This window comes from Ischnura elegans, chromosome 8, assembly GCF_921293095.1.
Source record: "Ischnura elegans chromosome 8, ioIscEleg1.1, whole genome shotgun sequence".
Classification (NCBI taxonomy): domain Eukaryota; kingdom Metazoa; phylum Arthropoda; class Insecta; order Odonata; family Coenagrionidae; genus Ischnura; species Ischnura elegans.
In genome coordinates this window covers 28,233,788-28,257,151 of record NC_060253.1, presented here as the reverse complement: position 1 = coordinate 28,257,151, position 23,364 = coordinate 28,233,788, and the positions used below count along the sequence as shown (strand labels likewise).

General features: G+C 39.6%; 1 protein-coding gene across 1 annotated transcript; it reads right to left on the bottom strand.

Moving 5' to 3' along the window:
- Positions 1-359: 359 nt before the first annotated feature.
- LOC124164113 lies at positions 360-23,364 on the bottom strand. The gene is made up of 2 exons (XM_046541292.1): positions 23,237-23,364; positions 360-2,406 (listed from the first exon to the last, which is right to left on the bottom strand). The coding sequence occupies exon 2, from the start codon at positions 2,402-2,404 to the stop codon at positions 617-619; it is 1,788 nt and encodes a 595-aa protein (XP_046397248.1). The 5' UTR covers positions 2,405-2,406; positions 23,237-23,364; the 3' UTR covers positions 360-616.

Genomic DNA, 23,364 nt, shown 5'->3' with positions numbered 1-23,364 from the left:
TTATGTTATTTTGATTTATAATAATATATCAGCGACTCTTCGGTTTTGATTCCAACGAGACTTATACTTTATACCTTAATCAGAATTTTAGCTCTTTCTAACTCAGGTATCTTTACGGATTACACCCTAATGAGATCATAGTGAAGGTGCATGCCTACATAATTAAAAAAAAATTTATTTTGACGAAACATTTGCTCAAGATTACGTGATAGGACGTTCATCTATTTCAGTAAAAATGAAGAAATATCATGATTGCCATAAATACTAAATGAAAAATCCTGCAAAACTTGCAGTGGGTTAAATGGGTTTTTTCCATGAATTTGAGCTACGCCGTTATAGGAAATGCAGTGAAACAGATAATTCATAAACCTCACAACACTTCTTTGTATTTATTGCCTTTAAAAACACACATACCATTGGTAAATTCGTAACAAACAATATTGCGTTTTCAAAAAATTTGTATCAACATGCATAAACTTTGAAAAAACAGTATTACAGATCCTTCACGGAGAAAAACATCACAGTGAGAAATATGGATGCATAAATACCCACGCGCAAATGTGTGCAATGAACGGATGTGCGCGAAACACGGGGATTTTTTCGTGAAATATTCCGCCTAAACCCCCTCCGACTTGGCAAAGCACTCTTTGCAGATTGACTCGGAGTGTTCCTTGCAGATGGCTCTGGCGCACTTTCCGCAGTAGGTGTGCGTCTTTCGGTCCTTGCTTCGGGGACAGTAAGAACAGCGGGTTGAACCCGTCTTCATCTTCTTCACCAACGGCTCCACATTGGACACGAACAGTCTCCTGGGCTGAGATCCGTTGTCGACTGTCGTGGGATGCATCTGCGTGCTCTCCTTGACCAGGGCTATGGCCAGGGTTTTGAGGAACCTCCGCCTTATCAAGCATTCTCCGAGCTTTTCCTGGTAGATGATTTGAGCGTTCAAGCCGGCCACGTTCAGCATCGCGAAGAGCAGCGTGAGGGACACGCTCCTACAGTTTCGAGCGGTTGTGTACTTGCCGAAGATCTCGTCCACGTCGTCGACGATTCCACTGCTCAGTCCGTAGTGGGTGACCATTTCAGGGACCTCGCAGACTTCATCTTCTTCTCCAGTATCTCCGGCACCAGTTGGCTTGGGCAGGTCGGGTCTAACTTGGTGCTGTTCTTTCGTGGAGAGCACCACCAGGACTCCGTCGCTCTCGGGGAGGTGGGAACACAAGGTCATCCCTTCGGCGTACCCGAACACCGAGGAGAACGGAGCCCTTCTCCTCAGGTCCAGGAACTCCCGCGGTATCTCTCCTCGCTTCTTGCTCAGGCTACCGACCATGTGCAGTTTGTATTCCGTCAGCAGGGTCCTTGCCAGATCCGCGCTGGCGAAGAAGTTGTCCAACGTTACGCACCTCCCGGTTCCCTTAATGTGTCCCACCAATCTTTTGACGATCTCCTGGGGCGAGTTGTCCGTTTTGTACGGCCCGTCGGGCTGAGATTCGTGGACAATCTCAAGGTTCGAGGTATAATAAGTCCTGGCGTCGCACAGAGCGTACACTTTGAACCCATAGTGGACCGGTTTGTTGAGCATGAACTGTTTGAAGGAACACCGGCCGCGGAAGGATTCCCTAACCTCGTCCAACATAGCGGAGTCGCCGATCGAGTAGCTGTTCACACAGTTCGACACAAAGAGTCCGAGCACCTGACGGACACAGGCTAGCTTGTCCATCTTCTTCCTGCATTCGTAGTCCGCCCCGCCGGCCAGCCGCAAGTTCTGCAGGATGTATTTAAACCTATCGAGGGACATGACGGCTCTAAATATCTCCACCCCACTCCCATCCTCGGCCCAAAACTCCTCCAGCTTCATCCTGGAAGTGCTGAACACACCTGCTAAATATAAGAGCCCTATGGCACCCAATATCTCAGTCCTGCTGGTGAATTCGTGTCCGTATCCGGCACTGTTCTTTTTACAAAGCTGCAAAATCCTATCGTTCGTGTGGGTCACGATTATGTCCAGCATCTCGTCGGTCACGAAACACTTCCACACTTGAACCAAAGAATCGGCTTCCAGCGCCGCGCCTTTTGGTCCTAAGGGTTCCGGTGGGCCCGCTAGAGGTCCTTCTAACTTTGGACGGGGCACTTTGTACCATACTGTCGTCCCATTCCTGCCCACGTAATGGTCCCTGCTTTTCCGATTTTCACCAGCTTTCTGCTCGAATTCTATCCTCACATCCTCTTCCTCTTCTTCGTCCTCGTCCTCTAATTCGGATGGAATATCACTTCCTTGGACACTTGTCGAGTCTTGCTCCTCGTCTTTGGCGGCGCCCGGCTCCCTCGAAGAGTCGTCGTCCGACGGAAGTATGTCTTCGTCTTCCGATGCTTCCCCCAGGAAAATGTTAATTGGAGCCGGATCCATTGCTGTTAAGAGGAAGAGTAATACATATTAGTACATATCAATGACCGTCGTTTTCATTACTGTTTAATTAGTAAAAGACAGTATACCACTGGAAATGTTTAAGAGAAAGACTGTCACACACTTTCTTTCCAGTTAGGTACCCATTAATGTTGATCATTAAATTCATTTATCCGTTTATTGATATGATTAATGTTCATTTTTTCGAGGAATCAATTTAGTTCTTTTTTCAATTTGCTGACTGACAAAGTTGTTACTTATGCCAGTTGTTGTTGAGTTTTGTTATTGTGTCTAATAGACTGAGCTTTGTTACGTTTTTACTGACTGAGTTAATTGATTTATTTTTTACTTATTTGTTAAATGTTAAATGAGTTTTCGAAGAAGCAATTGAGTTTTTTCATATTTTTAATGATTATATGGTTACCCTCATGTCTATTGTTAACGCACACATTGTAGGTTGACTTTATGTTCCAAAAGTGTTCACTCCTAGAACAACAAATGAATTTATTATTATTACTTTACATTGGCTTAGCAATTTTACATAAATTCTAGGTCAAATACCGACAGGTCAAGAATATCAATAAACATCAACGATAAGGCACAGGGAGAGTAGAGGGGAAATTACCATTTTGATGACAGATTCGAAAGGGTACTAAATAAGATTTAACTGGAAAATTATGGGAATAAATGTGTGATGGAAAACATTTCAGCGTAGAAGAGAGGGGGAAAAAAACAAACGCTTAGAAAAAATAATTGATTGATTAGGCTCTTCAAGATCTCTCAGACCTTAGGTCGTGAATGCAAAGTAAGCACCAGTTTTACGTGCAATTAAAACTTGGGGGTGTGGGGGGTATGGAATACCCACCAGAGTAACCGGGAGGTGCGGGGGCCCTCCCCAGAAAAATTCTGAGTTAAATGAATCAAAATGAATTTTTATGGCTGTGTTGTCGTTTTGTTGAATAATTTGATGTTTTTTGTGAGTAATATCCGTCCCCCTAAATATTAATTAAAAAATTGTCAAATTAAAATATTTTTATAAAATAATTCTCTGAACTCTGGGGGGGAGGGTTATCCCCCAAAAACCCCCCTCTCTGAGCCACTGCATACATTAATCATAGGGTACTCCGTTTTATTTCATATCCTGGATCGTAAATTAATACGAAAACAGAAGCTTTAGGGTAAAAAAATGAATGCTTGGATCTAGTAGTGTCAAAGAAAATCTTTATAAATCATACCTTGTAAATAAAATAGTTATTTCATTGTTTACCTAAGATGGGAGACTGTAAAAATGCCTTTAATTAAGCTGAATAAACAGTCTCGAGGAAAAATTATCCTGGATTACATTGTTTTAATGCCAATTGTATAACCAGTGATACAACATATCAATACAGTAAAACTCGCATTTCACGAATTTCAGGGGACCATCGTTCTATTTTTTTCAAAAGGGATTTCGTTGTATCTATAATAAATAATTTTGCTATGCACACCACAATATTTCCGGCTAATATTTCATAAATCGTCAATATTCGAGCAAACGGCCCGTAACATTTTCCCAATCCACCAAAGAATAGTGCGTTATGGCGGGATTTCGTATCATCCGTACTCGTTACATTCGAGGAAATTAACATTGACTATCACATGGTAAGTCCAAATAACCGGGAACTCACCTCGTTATAGGCGGGATTTCGTTACATGCGTGATCGATGTAAGCGAGTTTTACTTTACATCAATTTAGAGCTATGGCGGTACTAATGGCTCCTACTCTATACATTAAACATGTCCAAGGATTTTGCTTGCGAAATGTCTTTAAAAAATAACCACTGCGCTTCGAAATGCATTACGAAGATATATCGCCGCGACGCGAATGTCCTTGCAAAAGTCGGTTCTGTCCTTGGGAAATTTTTGGATCGAGTTCAACTTGCTTCCGCGCACTGCAGTCCGTCCATCGACCAGTCTTCGGGGCCCAAAAAAAGTTGTTCCCTGCTTAAAGCGAATGTATGCGAGCGATAAAATTAAAGTTAAAAGTGGAGGAGGGATCAAAGAAAGACGTAAAAATCTCATCCTAATGGATATTTTTATTTTTTTCATGGAATCCCCGATAAATGTTCAATCGAGTTTTGTCAAGGGTATTTTACAAGTGTACCTATATATTGTCACGGGAATGAATTACCTCACTTAGTATGTAACATCTCAGCTTTCTCAAACGTGCGAACATTTAGAATCATCAAATAACTATAAAAATCATTTTTTAAGAATTTTGAAATACAAATATTTATCTGTTTTCCGGGGATGCTAAACGGCGATAAAAATATATTGACCGTGTAATGTAGTTTGGCTATATTGACAGGAAGTGGGGCGGCAAATTATTTTTCCATTGCCCCATGAAAGATTTAATGGCAAAAGATTTTGCCATGTTTCCTCAATCATGATAGTTTTTTTTGTTTCCTTTTAAATGTGAAGTAATTATTTTTAACCATTTATTGATATGATTGATTCGTAAAATTCTATGTAATAGACAGATCTAACGCCGTTCTTACGAGAGAAGAGATGCGCATTTTTAATGGCAATGTTCATTGCATCCTTTCATAATGTACCATTTATATTAATCTATTTTATTTTGTTGAAAGCTTGGCCTCAGCAATTTACAATCAATAAAAACACTCCTTTTCAAGCCACACCACACCTATTTTATCCACGACTAACTCATTAGAATGATCGTTTCAATTTAATTTCACAGGAAATGAGCTTTTTCTCCCGTAAACATTATCTCTCGGGACATTCACGATTAAAATTTCCGATGACGGGGATGAAAACAGCCACTCGAGGCGAGTAATTGATTCCGGCACTTCCACTCCAGTGTCCGATAGTCATTTTTTTCTTCATTCAATCACCCCCGACGGAAGAGAGGTGTCACCCCATAACATCGGGAAACCCTTCACTCGAGGTGTGTCGACGACGAAAAAAAACAAGCTATGGAAAAAAATTTCCGAATTAAAAAATATATAAGGCACTGAAGCAGCAGTTAATGGCTTCATTGAATCTTGATATAAATATTTAATCTACTCCCTAATTTCCCCCGCTGGTAATTTCGAAAAAAAATATTTTTTTCATGATCCTACTTTCCCTCAAATGAAGCTGTTTATTTCCTATTTAGTGTGTGATATTATTGGCTTCCTCGGATTTATAACACTTGACATTTAAATACTGACGTTGATTTTTAATGTCTGCCGTTATTGCATGTTGTCAGGGAGTTGTTGATGGAGGGAGGATATAATATTTGAGGAGAAAAGGGAAATGGAAAGTTTCTTGAAGATTTGAGAAAATAAAACTCTATTTTAAAGAAATTAAAGAGAATTTTTGAAAAAAACAAACATCTGATGGTTACAAATTCAATGAGAATTTAAGCAAATATATCTCGACCGGAACAGTTTTGCTTAAACTTTTGAAGGAGATAAATCCTTTTGTCTTTTATAGGAATACACGTAGATGATTGTAAGTTTACTTTAAACTTACTTTATAGATTTACTTCAAGTCGATGGTAAACCATCACTTGATTTTTTATGCACAGCTTTACACATTTTTACTCTGATGATCATTCATTTGTCTCTCCACATATTTTTATTTGACTTCGGAAGAAAGAGGTATATTACTTCCAAAACTATATCTCGATGCTATTTTTATTAAAATTATTATATACTACAAACCTGAGCACTCGCAAGCTGATTTTCTGCAAAGAATGATTTTTACAAGTTAAGTCTCAAATCATACTGCAAAATTCAGCTTGTTTATAATAATTATTAAATATTAGTTTTCATTTCAACTAGTTGTGGGAAAAATATATGTATAACTGCACCGGAAATTGAGTCACAATCTGGAGCTCTTTAATTTTTTTCCTAAAAATCTCTTCTGAGAGATAGTGTTGGTGTTATAAAATCGATAAAATGTAAAAGAGCAGAACAAGGGATTTCGAAATAAAGATATTTTCAATGGAAATTATGTGAGAGTATTTAAGTATCAGCGTGAATGGCAATAATTTCTCTTTCATCCGTAACCCAAATCTTGCTACAGAACGAACGGAGAAAAAAGTCACTGCTCTTCATTTCATTTGCGATTAAAAGGATTTCTTTTCAATCGTTTTAAATACGCTATCTATGCATGTTAAGATTGTAGCGAGTCAGTCTGTCTGCCTTTTGCGCATTAGGGCTCTATCTCAAGCATTCCAAGTGCTGCAGAAAAAAAGTTTGCTGATTTCGACGCTGCATCTCTGCACGCACATTTTAGACTTGGTCTCAACGCTGTGGCTCGACAGTGCGTAAAGTTGCGGGCGAAAAACTTGCAAAAACGGACCAAAAACAGCCCGTGATACAAACAGTGGCAAGCCACAGTTAATTCCTGCCTCCCCAAAGCATGGGTTCTCGTTTGCAAAACTCTGGCAACCAGCAACAGATACAAATGGATTAAGGGCTCTAGGGGAGCCCTTCAGGGATACAACACACCGGGGCCGGGAACCAAGCCAGAGACTTACATGCCCGATCACCCGGGGAGGGGCTGGAGAGGAAGGAAAAAGGAAAGAGGCGCCGCCGCCATAGGGACCCGTCGACGCCTTTGGGGTAGGATAGGTTCGGAAGAGATGGGACGGGGGAAAACACCTCAACGCTACAGAAGCGAAGAGGGCCCAACTAAATAGCGAAACCAGGCAAAGCCATTACTATTCTAGCGATTTTGGAGGATTACTCTATGAGGAAGAAAAATCCATCGATCAAATCGCTAGATGTAATGGTCAGCACAGTTGACTTCCAAGCAACAGGTACAACACTATGACAGCCAACAGCGCCACATCGATAAGTGGCAAGGCGCCGACTGGTAGCGGAATAGAGTCGACCAAAGTGTTCCATAGACAGGTTGGCATTTCTAGTCAAACCTTTTATTCTTAATTTTCGTAATAAAATTCGTACTCCTAACCCCATTGGTAAGTGTATCACACCATATTACGATGTACTCCGGATAACTTCTAGGGTAAAATCAGCTATCACCACAACCTTGACGTTAAAATATTGAACGAGTGATAAGGACAGTATTTCCTGTTTTTCCGTCGACTACAACCGTCTAATCAGGCAGAAATATCGCGAAGAAAAGACTTGAATCCGCAACGAGTTACGTTATCGAGGTTCTCAAAATACCCTGAGTAATTCTGGCGGGATGAGATACCCACATTTGAGTTGATGTTTTCTCTGAGTTGTTTTGCATGGTCTATAACCCGCTTACTTTTAAATAGATTGATAAATTACTAACTTTTACCATATAATTGTTTAATAATGAAATAAAAGTGTGTATCTAACTAAAATTACCTAATTTTTTTGAAGAAAAAAATATTCCAGCAGTAGGTTACTGAATGCAATGAAGGCAAAATTTTTGATTTTTATTAATGGGTGGGATTTTTCAAAACCACGAATCACAATCTGCTGCGAAAACACTGGGTATTCCGCACGATTATAAACTTTTCACGTCTAGTAATTGGCTACCTGATATTTCCGTGGTAAAGCGCTGTATGACTGACATTATTGCATAATGAGCTCTTATTTTGAATTTAGTATGATATTGGTCTTCATCATTACTATAACAGGTGTTCCATCAACATACTCGTGTTTAAGGGAAAATTGAAATCTTTTATGCATATATGTTACTCTACAAACTGCTCATTATAAAGACACTTCTGGATAGAACTAGTGTCGTATTAAAAATTAACTAATCTCACACCAAAATATGATTCCCTTCCTTATTAGCCAAAGAGTAAAACATGCAATTACTTGATAAGCGTTTTCGTGAGTTTTAAAATATATCAAGTGCGTGAATTGTTGCTGCCGCTGATTAATTCCACCTGATTAGTTAATTTTATGGCTGCAAAAATAAGTATACTATGTGAGGCTTTTAACCATAAATGAACTTTCTTTTAATAACATTTTTAGCCCAAAATTTCAGTTTAGGTTGATAAAATAATATATTACAACAAATTATAAGGTTATACGTTTGGTCTGTGTGCGCTATGTTTCTTAAATAGGCTTCGTATTACGCCTTCATCTGTTCCAGCCATACTGTCTTTTACTGTTTGTGAAGTTTGCCCTACGTCGAGAAACGTGACGCGACTTCTGGCAACTGGGGAAATTTCAGTACGCCTAGTATACCCCAAAGTGGATTGGAATTCGACCTAAGTCAGGATTTTCATAATAGAATGGTGAGGTATAAGTAATTTATTGGAATATAGGAGGGAAAGGATGTTAGAGATTTCCGTTCCTTGCCGGAGCGCGTTGAGGAGAGCAATTGATGTGCAACACTCCGTCCGGGTCCGTCGGATGAAACTTTAAGCCGTGGTCCCCTCGGCGCTTTTTTACATAATTTATTAATTGATTAGTAATAATTCTGTTTTAATTAAAACTATCTTCAAAACCGCACCATTCTCTCATGATAACCCTGTACAAAGGCGGCTACCGATTACTCAGTAACTATTACAGATACTTGTGTATATATGTACTTGTACTTATGAGTATTCATGCATCCGTTGTGATAGACCGGGAGCGAGGCGATTGAACGCTTAATTTTCCCCAATGAAGGGGCGTCCCGCAAGGGTCTAGCCTGGAACCTCACCCATTCCAATGCCACGCCTTCTATTTCTCGGAATCGGTCCCGGGTTGCGGGAGCCAGGGCCGGCTGCCTGGGAGCGCCAGGGGCGGTATAGCACGCCCACCCACACGCATGGAGACAAGCAGCACGTCCCACCACCCCCCGCCCCTTCCAACGAACGCCCGCCATGGCAACCAGAGATATTGAATAATTGTACGCATTAGTATGGGTGCTTAGAGGGCGAATCTTTCCTGCTTAACCACTCTTTTTTCGCGACGAATTATTCCATTAAAACTTGCGCTGTTACCTTAAAATTTACTTTGTAGATACATGAGGTAGACCATTTTCAGCAAATCGGTCGCTCAAGTTTAAAGCTTATAATATATTTAATTGAAGGTATTTTTTCAGATGTAAAATTTTTGCATTTACGATACAAACAAATGGTAGGAAACCGGTCTATTAAGTTTTTAAAATTTTCTTCATTAAATGTGTTTTTCCAGAATTAAAATTTATGCATTTGCGATGCAGGCAAATGGCGAAAAATTTCTACTGTGTACACACCCTTAGACTTTCAAGAGGATATCGCAAATATTAAACGACTGATTCGTTCGCGATAAAAAAGACAAAATACGACTGGCCTTTAATGCGTAATTGGTCCTCCTAAAGTCAAATGACGGAAAAGGTGAGACAAGAGAATATTTATTGGTAATCCTTGATACGTAATTCGGTACTTTGTGCTTATCAAGTTTATTGATGTAGCGCTGAAATTGGACATCAAGGAACGAATAATTTTCGCAAAGATTTATTCTCTGTCTTGCAGATACATATGTATCAGATAATGACTTGTAACGTCGAAACATAGCTCTTTCAGGATTAAATTTATGTGGAATTGCAAGGTTTTTTAGATTTCATGTGTTAAGTCCATTCCATGAAGTCACTTCCGAGACACCGAATTCCTAAAATAAATAAAAAATTGTTTTGCTTTCATAGATGACGTCCGAAAAAATGTCAAAAAGCAGAGTCCAGGCGCCCAAAATGTTGTAAATTCAGGGCTTAAACCGGAGAGCATGTAGGCATAATGCATTGAGCGCTTCACTGGTGATCCAAGGTTCTCTGGTTCAAAACCTGGCAGGCGCATTTTCGTAATCAGAATACAGCCGACCACAATGGCAGATCCAGTATAGGGACAAGGGGTTCGGGGGCCAGATGGGGAACCATGTAGGTAACCTCCCAGCACCAACTTACTACCCCGTAAGCCGCCTAAAAGGCGTGTGGTAGCGGGTGTTAAAGCACCAGCCATAATAGAGAGGTCCGGGAGGTTACGTAAATTTTGAGGCTTGTAACAGTATTTCAAAGTTGTCCCATTACTAATTTTTCCCAATGATTTATTTTTCAAAGTTTTTGAAGCAAGAATTTGTGTAAATTTTTAGTTAAGTTACCTCATGGTTAAGTTTCTATAATGCATTACGTTTTTATTTAATAATAATTAAAGGTCCAAAAGGGCTGTCCTCTCATGTATATAGTCGACAAATAAAAAAAATTATCATTTGATCTAGTGTAAATTTAATACCCCAAGGGGGCCCTTACTGGCCCACAGGCCTCCTGTCCTCCCTCTGCATCAGTCATTGGTTGGCCGTAATATGACGTCCCCAACCTCCATTGATCCCGTGCACGGCGCTCTGCGATCGTCATTTCATTGCTTTGGGGTCTGATTAAAAAACGACGCCCGTATATACGATCGCAGCAACCCTACTGCATGCATTCAATGAATCCCTGGATGCACATGTGGATGTTATCATTATTATAGGCTGTAGGGGGAAATATCCCCTTTGAACGTATCCTCATCGCTTGCATTTCCGCTGCGGTTGAATAATGCACCCAAATGCAGAATGTCCTCGAGCAAATATACATTCCGCCGGGGAAAATCCGAGCTTAAAAATTGGACGTTTTTGGAATTTTGAGAACGAGGAAGGAGCGGATATGTATAAATAAACTAAGCTTGGACTGAGGGTGGATTGGCTGTATAAAAAAAAAGAAACAAGCATTGCAAAGGTTCGAACTCTTTCAGTCCAATCAGAAACACTCGCTGGTGCAGTGGTGTTTTGGCTTTACTAAATAATTATTTGGTAGCGACTCCCATTGAGAATATCGTTTATAGCTTTAAAATTTGCTTAATGAAATATAAAAAACATTGAATTTCACATAATGCTGTACGACCTGTGGTTTCGACGTCTCACGTCGAGGATTTCGACTGCCTTGGGGAAATTTTTTCATCGAAAACATTACTTCTTTTGGAGTGATTTCGGGTGGAAGACGAAGCGATTTGATTATTAATTTTACGGACGAAATCATGAAAATATCTGACTAATTTTCCTTATGATTTAAAGCAAGGATAAGTAAAAAAAAATCTGTTCATCGTCAACGGATGATAACCTACGATCCAGATCAAAACCCAGATCGTACAATTTTTAATTTACGTAAAATTGCAAAGTTTTTTACATTTCACCATGTTAAGCCTATTCCATAAAGTCACGCCCGAGACAACGAATTATTTAAAAATTATCAGATAGTATATGCTTTGATGGCGATGAACAACCTGAGAAACACGGAAGATAAACTCGAAAACTCAGTCATTGAATCAACTCCTATCTTAGCTTAGATTGGTGTGGGTAGAGCCCGCATCTACTAAGGCAAAGGCGTGTGAAACGCATTCATATAATATATACATAGAAAATATACAGAACAAAAACTTCCACAATATCTCCACATGTGATAGATATTATGTAACTAATTTTGAAATCTGTTTCCAATATGTTTTCAAAAATGAATTCGAATTCCTGATTATTGTATTTTTCTGAGGGCTCAGTCGAAAATAAAATGCATAGGAAAAAGCTTACGCCAAACGTCATAATTCACTCATACCTTTTCAAATATTAAATAATGCAGAATTTTTTACGGCACTGATCAGTAAATCCATGTATCGGAATAATAAGCTCTCGGCCATAAATACGGAATAGAAAGCGCTCCAGTGGCTTTGTTGTGATACCCTGATCCGCTATCATATCATTTTGTAAAGTGGTTGAAGAATCGTGTTTTGTACGAACCTTTTACCATTTACTCAGCCATTGAGTCAACTCCTATCTTAGCTTTGATTGGCGTGGGTAGAGCCCGCACCTACTAAAGCAAAGGCGTGTGAAATTCACGAATTCAGGTTTATATTTTCTTTGGGGGTGTATCAACTCTTACGAAGTTGAAGCGTTTACCTCGCTCTATCGGTATTTTAAACATACACATCTGGATGTAAATTTTCTCCTATCTTTCAAAGTTTTTTTAGTATCCATCAACAGGTTTTAAGATTATTATAATAATTTGATTTTGAATAATTGATAATCATTAGAAATTTAAGATGCAGTACATTGTCAAGGAAACCAAATAGCATGGATAAGAATTCGTCCGCTGTGGTATTACATTACAGAATCCATCGCAACATGCGTGTGACTAAAATATTTAAGGAAAGCAAGAAATTGGGAAATAAAAAAGTGTTAAAATCAGCGGCTTCCAGACGGAATGTAAAAAATAGCAAATATCCAGCTATAAAATGAAATTTGCTTATTAGTGAAATGAAGATACGGATAAACTTGGTATATTTTCATACATTTACGTTAGTAAAATCGCTACCATGCCATTTATCACTAGATGCGCCGAATGTCTCGCTTTCCTTCGCACAACATTAGGTCCAGCCAGGACCATCTGTTCTCTAATGTTTCGGCGGTGAAACAAGTACTAATTTTTTTATACTTTTGTTAACATAATTATAGGTCTTAAAATATGAAATATTACTACTTGATGTCATATCTGCATTTTTAAAGCCAAATATTTATTTGTAATTTCGTTATTATGATTAGCTTATAGCCCTGAGGTTGATTTCACTTTGATATCCACTCAGTTTTTCGATGAGATGCTAGTGTTTCAGTACTTTTTATGTTCAATTCATTTAGTACAGTGTACGAACCTCATAACGTAGCTGCTTATCTTACTTGTTGTCAGTGAGAGTTAAAAAAAATTCATTCCATTTTGAATAATTAGCAATGCTTACAAATTTAGATCGAATATGGAGGTACAGACATGCATTTCTGGCAAGGTTGGCAAGAGAAACGAAACGAAAATGTTTTGTTTCGACCCGGAAGGAAACGAAAGTGAGAGGCCTAGGTTTAGTTTCGCTCCCACAGGAAATTAAAGTCCCCAAGGAGTTTAGTTTCGATTCGGAACGAAACTTTACTCCCATGAAACGTTGTACATTCCGCTCCCTGGTACGAAACTATATAATTTTACTAGCTTTGACTTTCGTTTCGTTTCACTTGCCAAGCCTGGTTTCTGGACATGTTATAACTCATCCATGAATGAGTTACTGCGCTAACTTTTTGTCACCTACTATTAACTAATACTTTAACCCTCTTAGTGCCACCGAAATTTGGTGGTTCTAGCGAAAAGTGCCAACCTAAATTTAAGAATTTTGTAGCACTTTATGAAAAAACACAATATGAAGTTACTATTTAAGATATCAATGTGATGTTTTTTGATTTTACTAAAAAGGAATTATTTCTTGATTATAATATTCTAATACATTGGATAAAGGATAAATTTAATTATTACGACAATATTAGTTTGAAAATCCGGTCTACGCTCGAGCCGATATATCGGCTCGTGGCACTTTTCGCCCCTGGAGCAAAATCCGATATATCGGCCCGTGGCACTAAGAGGGTTAATTCATATGCTTAGCAATCCCTAATGTCTGGTCAAACCGCATGTCGTTGTCCTATGGCCCGTGTCCGGCAAGCGAGCGCGTTTCTAATTAAGGCTAGCATGAGATAGGATGAGTTCTCCATGCCCGGTGTGTAATCACCCCCCGCCATGCATTCTGGTTGTAGCTTACACGGTACCTCGCAGATGTAGCTATGTAGGTGGCCTTTGTTTATATTTTACTCTTTGAGTTTGCAGAGAGCACCGCGCGGCAATAGCGTTGATTTTCCGTATCGCTGCTCAGCTGTTTCTTCCAGGCCCCGCCCCCTCGCTCTCTCCCTTCTCTTTCTCCCCCCTCCCCCTTCCCTACCACCCCCACCCTCATCCTCCATCTCGCATTCACGTTTGCCAAGACGAGATTCCGCGAATTCCGCCCAGGCACGTGAGCCTCGCAGCTCTACCGCCAGCTGGCGCTGCTGGGATCCTGCGAGTCGCTGCTCGTTGCCTAGGCGACGCTGTTTTTCCTTATCTTACAGGCCGGCGTTTCTTCCTCGTTGGATTGGATGATAGGCAGTCGTCCCCGTACGAAGAGCTCCGAGCTTATCTTCGTGAAGACTTTGTTTTCATATTTTTTTCGGTTCACGTAGCCGGGAGATGAAATCGATAGCCCATGTCAAAAATCTCTCATCTAGAACAGCATTCTACCCCGAAAGCCGCGTCATAGGACCGGACATCATCCGTTGACAAAAAAAAAGAGTTGCAAGCACCCACCTAGTATTTATTATAGTATTTTGTAGTCGTGAAAACGATTTCCTTTAGCAATCTGTTCGGTAAAAATACGTCTCTTAATTTATCGTTTCTGTCGTACTTATAAATATTGTAAAGTTCAAAAATGATATATCCGTGTGGCTCTAAACGATTCATAATTGCTCGAGAAATCTAAAATTTCAAAATTAACAAGGAGTAAGCCTTTAAAAAATTTAATTAGGAATCAGGAGGAATTAGGAATCACTGATGCCACATATCTCATGAGTCGCTTTGCGAGAGCAAGATACAAAATAACTTTCACAAAACCATTTACCTAATTCATGGTATACTAAGGGAAAAATACAAACATTGTGACTTAATTGGTCTCGGTTAGTATTGAGAACGACTACATACATCGTGAAGTGTGTAAAGAGGTGCAACCGTCTACGAATATTAGCGAAAGTGGATATTTACCTGAGTATCTATCTAATGTTCACTATAGAATATATGTTTTAGTCTCCTAAAATTTTTGAATTTCGGAGAAATGCGAAATCGTTAAATACATCCAATAGAATTCTATGACTAGGCTCTTGGACAGGACGAGGATATTTGGGGTTCACAGCCCTTGCCCCCTGGTTTTTCCTTGCAATGAATACCGCGATTTTTCCATTCGAACATTTTCCGCGAACATTCCATTTTTCGAATTAGTTATGTTTCATCTCTTTCAATAACAAACGATTAATTTAGCTTTCAGCATTATGCAAACGAAATCTATAGCTAAATTATGGATCTTTATGATTTTCCGATGCATGCGAATCGACAATAAAACGCCAGTATAAGATATCCGCATGCCTCGCAAGCACCCCCGATCAAAATTTTTAGCTATGCCCTCGTGGGATGCCGTTAGATACATTAGCGTGTCTCATTTTTGACAATGATATAACATAGTTCCACAGTTAAAACCTGATACGCGTGTATATTACACTGCCTCTGTGCAATATTCACCATCACAAGATTCAGACACGATGATATTCAAGGATGAAATAGGAAAAAGATTTGTTGGACCATAATATTCTACTCATAAAACCACACATATTTGGCACAATGTCATCCTGATATATAGCAGCTAAATTTTGACTGGCTATACTATCACTCGTGAGTTAATAGCTAATAGTGTTTAAAGTTTCCGTCGATGGTTGTGAAGAGAAAATGGAAAAATATTTACGAGGAGTATCAATGCGTGATTTTTTGAAAAAATATATAATACAAATATAACGAACAATGCATAAATAGCTACATTTGGCGTTTCTTGCAACGTCGATAGTGTGACATGTATCACGTCAAGTTCAATGCCATAATTATGAAATCCAGCCGATATGCACGGAGGTAATGTGTAAATTAAAATTCAATTTTTTAAAGTTATCCCGATACTCTTTTCGTGTCGCAACTATTTCGCTATGGAATGTAAATAGAGCCATAGAATACAACCAATCTGTCAAAAAAGAATATTTGTCAATTTTTCATGAAAGTACACCGACTAATTATTGCAATAATAAAGTTACGAGCCAAAAAAAAAAGCTTCCAACTTGTTGAAGCGATATCATAATTGTGGATGAAACGTAAATCGTGATGCAGATGATTAATTACGAGTGTACACTCGTTAAAATTTGTTTGCATTCGAAATTGCTTGCATTTCGCCGAGTCATTATATATCTAGAGTTAATTTAAAAATATGAATTGATTCTAATGTTGACGGAAAGTGATTGAAAAAAGTGTATTTTGTGAAGAGTGATGACGTCAACTTTTTCCAACCCTTCTGTAAAACCTGAAAGTCACTTTATATGGTTCTGTGAGGCACCTTTCACTGATTGTAAACATGGAAGTTATTTGGAAGATAATTAAGAATAACGGTATGATTTTAGGTTCAGCATAGCTTCAAATTTCATGCGGCTCCGGACCGTGTCGCGGATTTAAGCGGTAATGAAGCATTATGTTGAATCTTTTTTAGATGCATTGGTAACGATTTTAATGAGAGCGAAGTCGACGTTTCCGTTGATTTATTCGCCATCTTGAGGGCTAGCAACATAAAACAGAGCCATGGGAAGTGTCAGTGGCAATTTTAAAAATTTAAACCCGTATAGCACTAAAAAATACATGCTGATGCCAGCGCAAAAAAGAATCAGTACTCACCGTTAAAAAAAACATAAATAATTCACTTTTAGCCCGCCTAATTGAGCAATTTTTTGGTCACGCTTGGACAATAATGAAGTAGTCAAACTCGACTGTCGAAATCTTTGAAATATCACCTAAATATCATTTCACCTAAAACGAACACCCTAAAAACTACAGTACGATTGTTGGAAAAAAGTGGTTGATTATAATATTTTAATTGGTTTTAAAAGTTGTATTTCACAAGCTCTCTACCACAGAATTATCGACATATTATACAGAAATGAAGTCGTTACAATGATACTCCCTAGGGCTAAAATGGTTTTACGATCGAAAAAATATTAAATGCGGATTTTGTAATTATTTTCAAACCTGAGGTTTTAAATAATAAAATATCTTGGTTCTTATTGAGAATCACTTTACGAAATGTTGCATTGAACATTATTTTCAAATTAGTTATTTTTGACCAATATCGTAGTAGTTACCTGCTAATTTATATATAAGTTAGTTAGATGCCGATTGATAGGCTCACCGGTACAGTTCATTCATTCGCGCCTACGGCGCTGCCAGTAGGTGAAAAGAAGTCTGATAGACCTCGACGTCCCAGATTCAGTTTCTGGCTACGGAACTGAGTAATGCATCACTAAATTTACCATATTTTTGCTCATTTAATAATCAATGTATTTTACCTCTTGGAAGTTTGATTGACAATATGATTGTTAATGTAAATCCTTGTCATAAAAGTCTCGCGTTGTAAGTATTTTAGGTGTTTTTTTAAGATTAGGACATGAAAGAAGTCTCATAAAAATAATCCTTGAGTAGAATACGCAGGTGTCTTAATTGGTGATATTGCGAGGCTTGATGGTCTCATAAAAACTGACGTTGAATAACTAGTGGAAGGCTAGAATTGCTAAGGAAGGGTCGGGATGAGATGCTTAAAGCAGGTGACGGAGTACGAAAAACAGAAGAATTATGTAAGTGTGAAGGATAAGCTGATATGACAATTGAGTGGAGAGCTGCGTCAAACAATTTATAGGGTTAATGACTGATGATGATGATGTTTGAGGAAGCTCTTTCGCAGCTTGCACGTGGTTCTAAATGTAGTGAAGTAGGGCAGTCAACCTGCACCGCAACAGATGCAAATACGATTGGCAAGACTGTTCGGGGACTCTGCCAAATGTGTGCAATCCTCAAGGATGCGAATCGTCAGGCAAAGCTCCACGCCCACCAACTCGTAGAAAAAAAACTCAATAACCCATACGTACCCATCTATACTCAGCAAAAGCTCAAATTCCTTGAGTAGTATTTAGGCTTTGAGTCCAACGTAAAAAAAATTGAATCTTTATTCCATTCTCCCAGGAATGAAATCTCATAATATTTCTTCCCTGGAGAACCAGCAGGGTCGAGTTTAACACAAATTGTTCTAAATATTTAGCTTAACTGTGCGTATAGCTGGTCGAAAAATCATTCGATTACCCAATAGAACAATTTAGTTCAAGGCAGATGAGTTTCTACATATCTAATTAAAATTAAAATTTAAATACTGAAGCACTAGTTTAGCTTAGTAGGTGCCCGAATCAAAGTCCGGCTAGCTAAATATTTGCAATGTTGTAGTCGAAAAAGGGAAAAAGGTAAACGTGCAATCTGGCCTACCGTTCGCTGGAAAGAAACTGACATGTGAATGAATCTTTTTACAGAATAAGTAGCGATACAAATTAAGCGCACTGCAACCAGGTAAGCAAAAATCCAAAACCCGTAAAGAATATGAGGAATATGGCAGAACCTGGGCATGTAGGTAAATTACAGGTCGCAAAAACAGCTTAAACTGCTCCACAGTAGTTGGTCAGGGGTTATTTGGGCCCTTGATGTGTAACCAGGAGAAAGTTTGCTAATTATGGAATAGAATTGAAACGTTGATATAAACAATTGGCAATCGCAGTGCAGGCTTTAAAATATTAATTTCTATTGGTCGACGGTCGACTTGGATAATTGCTAATGCTACTTTATACTTGTTCGAGGTCAAGTATCGTGTGATTCAGGCTTAAGTATGTCCATCCTGAGGGTAAATGTACACTTCCTCCCATATATGTATGTATATTTCCACACGCGAGTCCATTGTGTTGGTCATGGTGATAACTGTCAAAATCCTTTATCGTTCCCGGAAAAAATATGAATTCTATAACCTCTACCCACTTCCATATTTGCGCAAGATTTGGAAAACATCTAAGTAAATAACGACGGCCGAAAATAAATTTAAATCAACCGAGAGTATCTAATTGGTTCCGTTGTATTTAAAAATGTACATCCACTTTAGTTGCTGCAGCTTCCTACATAAAAAACCCATATTAACCAGTGGGCCACTTTAGGCAGATAATTTCTCCCTTTAGTACTTGAAAAAAAGGACATAAGCGTTTTAAAAAACCTCGACCTTGCGCCGCTCGATTTTCATTTTTTTTTCAAATATATACATACATACACACTCGTTTGCTCATAGCCGACCCGACGCGTTCAATAAACTGGCCGGTTTGGGTCGCATTATTTATTCACTGTCGTCGCGGTCTTTTTTTTTTCTTTTCTCCCCTTTCCCTTGAACCCGATATTTTTATTTCGGCTGCTGAGTTGGGACGGCTGGGGGGAGGCGGGGTGAGGGGGTACGTTTGAAGAGATAAAAGAGGCATGAAAAGCGCGATATAAATGCAAACTATTCGGACAACACTTATGGCTATAATCTGTTGATTTTTTCCTTCGCGGAAACGTTTGAGTTACGGAATAATGTGTCATTTAATAAAAAATACTGTACAAATTATGTAAATAAAGTTTCCGGCCACGGTAGCGGCGGGGTAAAATCATCGCCTGCCAAACAAGAGTTCGCGACTTCTCGCTTGTCGCGAAGTCTCGTTTGGGTAGCAGTGGTGTAGCTAGAAATATGCCTTGGGGGGGTTTGACGGGCCGGGGTTGGCGATTCCTCCCCCCCTGGAAAAATCTGTTAAAACTTTTGAAAAATTACATGTCTGAAAATACATTCTACATCATTTTGGCGCTAAAAATTGAACTCTAAGCAGATGTAGTTATCATATGCCAAAAATAGATAATAGTTTAAAAGATATTTTTAAATTTCTTTGAGCTTTGGGAGGGGATGTAAGTGATAACTTGTTGAATAAAACCCAGGACTTGGATGCTTGTGCTTGTCAAAAAGGTTGAATGCTAGAGAGGACTTAAAAAGCCTCAATTTTGCCTGATGAAGTAAGTCAAGATTTTTGATAAAATATGACTTTTCCATGCAGTGACGAATGTAGATGCTAATTTTTGGGTACATATACCCTACCTTGTATTCGCCCCCAATGGGGTTATAATTAGCTGCTCTTACCTTTCGTTAGGCCCCGAGGTTAACTCATTTTAAATTAGAACCACCAGTGATATTTTAGATTTTAATGTGTGCGAATTAGAATATATCTTTCAAACGAATACCATACATTGGCATTAGCAACTTCTTGATTTCATAACTAATGGACATCCACCCTCACACCAGAATTTAACGGCCAAAATATGGCCATATAATACCAATTTCATATTCATGTGATTGATTTTGAAAAAATACCCATGTTTTTCCGTTTTTGCTTCTTCTCGACCAATTTGCTAGGGAAAATCGATGATGGTAAGCTTTTTGCATACGATTTCATGACGTCACAAGCTCATCTCGCACGAATCACCACATCTAAACTACTCCTAGTTTTCTTTCATGGGCCTCGTGTGGTTCTTTATCATTCTGCACTCTCGTGAGCTAATCCTTTCCACAATGAGGAGATCCCAAAATGAGTAAATGTCCCAGAACTAAGATGACGTCACCAACTCATGGAATGTGGGCGGTAACTTTTGGGTATTTGTATAATTATGACAGAATGACTGAATCAGGAAGATTGTTTTCGTCATAACTTACGTTTCCTCTATCAGCTGAATTTTTTAATGGTTTTCGATTTCCGGTATTGACTTCAAAGTGGCGACATTTTTAACATTCGCTAAGCCCTTACGTAGAACTCGTCGAATTTGGAAGGCGTGCGCGAGGTACAAAGGCTAGCAGGCTACCACTGATGCGTAACGTTCTCTGCAGTCGTAATTTTAATTTTCCCCATTGACATGAAGGAACAGAATAAGAATGAGGACCTGTAATTTTACAATCGCGTTCGGATAACGATATTGAAGGAAGAATAAATTTAATATCTCAAGATGATTTGCTGATGCCTCCCTTGCTACAGCAGCATTGGCTAATATACTTTGTTCCCTTATATCCTAATATGTATTCCTACACTTTCTCGAGCGTTTTACTTTTTTGCATCCATAGCTGTCAACACGCTTTTTCTAGCATAGCGATGCGTTGAGCTTTCACCGAGCTCTTTTTATTTTTAACGGACCCATGGAAGCTGCAGCTTCCAGGATCACATTTTCACCACGCCCCCTTTTGTATGCACGAAAATATGGGCTTCCTTTGTGCACCATTTTGAATTTCATGATGATGCTAGTGTTTTCCCAGTGAATTATGTTGGTGAATCGCTCTAAGGTTTGCCTCTAAATGAGATAGTCCACCGCAAACGACATTTCGGTGACTACATGATCGTCCTAGAGTCGAAAGTATTTTTGATCGCTTAAAACGTTCCATTGCGCCATTATTTAGTATTATGGTGCACCTAGCCTTGGTTATTACGGTATTCCGTTATGTTGTGGATCGTGGCAGATTAGTCGATGGATGACTTGACTGCTTATGGAAGAGTTCCAGCTTCAAAACCCCGTTCGAAGTCTTCATACACCCCGAACTGGCCCCCTACCATGAATGAGTGATTATCACACTGCTTTGGCTAAGTCTGGCGTGAACTCTACCCTAATATATCCAAAGTAACTTTCGGGTCGAATCACTGAGTGTGGGAAAATACAGAATATCGCTTCTATGTTGCATTGCATACACTTCACGACAGTGCTGTAGTTGGGAAAAAATTTAGGCGGTAATCACCAAAATATGCCAACAGCTGAGCATGTATCATTCATCCAGCCGCGATTGAAATGTAAAACTCCAACTCTAATATCAGTTCCAAGTTGTGCCACGAGATAACTCTGAACAAGTAAATAATCATTTCCGATTTTTCTCTCTGAAATCTATGGGACTATTTACAGTAGGGCTCTTTTTTACAGATTTAAAACGGAAGTTTAACGGGTACGCTTATATCGAGTTTGGATTTTAGGGGGTACACCGAACCGGCCCGTAACAGCCCAACTACAGCACTGCTTCGCGATGTATGCAAACTTAAGAGGAGATGTTTCTGTAATGCTAGGAAGTCTTCAGCTCCTCAACCACCAACATCTCTTTGCCTTTACAAAGCCCTGAGACAACTTCCCCCACAACTCAACACTTACGCATTACCTGTCCGATCGTAAAAATCCGGGTTAAACGTTTCAAGGCCAAATTTCTCCCCCCCTCCACCTCTTCCTTCTTCCAACCATCCACCCTCCTCCCCTTCTTACCTTCCCCCCTCCACCCATTACCTCCCCTAACAGGCCACACGCCTACCTGCCTCAACAAACCTATTAGTAGACTATCCTCTCCTCTATTCCCCCCTCATCTCCCCGCGTAATTAACCGATCAACACCACCGACCGACGAAACAAAGAAAGAGCGAAAAAAGGGTCTTGCGAAAAAAAATGAAGGAGCGATAGTAATCGAAACGAACGCGCGGGAGCGGTCGAAATGAGTGCGGGGGGGGGGGGGGCACACTCGAGACGGAACGATTTTCAACAATCGCGAAAATCGAACGCGTCGCGCGCGCCGCCGGTCTGCGAGGCGTGGGCGCAAAAATTTATGCACTGCAATATTAGCAAAACAAACAGTCACACACATATATGCAAGCAACACACGAGGCTTAACAATGAAAGTAAACAAAAGTACAGGTGCGCAAACAATGAGTAGGTAGCTCTCGCACGCCCATTGTTGAGGGGGCGGGTCCGGTCTATTGTTGCACTACGGGACAGGTGGGCGTGGAAGTCACAGGTAGAAGGTAGTTCAGAGGACCAATTCTCGTTCAAACATACGTCATCTCCTCTCAGGACATAACCTAGGTTACTTTTATATGATATCTTCTTTGGAATGTTTATAAAAAGGTTAAGGAAATTGGTTAATTTTCTGCCGGATTCCACCTGGGCGTTTTTTCTGGAATTTCGTCGCTAATAAGATAATACACAAATCGTAGCGACAGTCGCTAATTTCTTCGCTAACTTGAATAAGCAACCGCTAGTAATTACCAGAATAATTATCCACAGTGTATATCCTAGTTTTAATTAGCGTTCGTCAACTCAAGTTAGCGGAGACCTCTCTACGATTGCTGTTCTATTATCTTATAATGGCTATCTAATGATAGCTATTGCTAATCAAATGATAGCTATCGCTAATCAAATCATAGCTATCGTTATTCATTAGCGACGGTAGAACACGAATTACCGCCCAGATCGAGTCGGGTTGCACAACGGGAGTTAAGTTCTTTAGGTTGGTAAGGATAAGCAAAAGCAAAGAGTGCCTCACCTGTGATCAGCTGTGTCCTTTCGGGCCGCGTTGGGGTGCCTGGAAACCCCAAACGCGGGGTAAGATGGCGTCCGCCGCAGACGCGAGATCCGGTCCAACTAACAAAGCAAGGCCGACGCCGCAGCGCG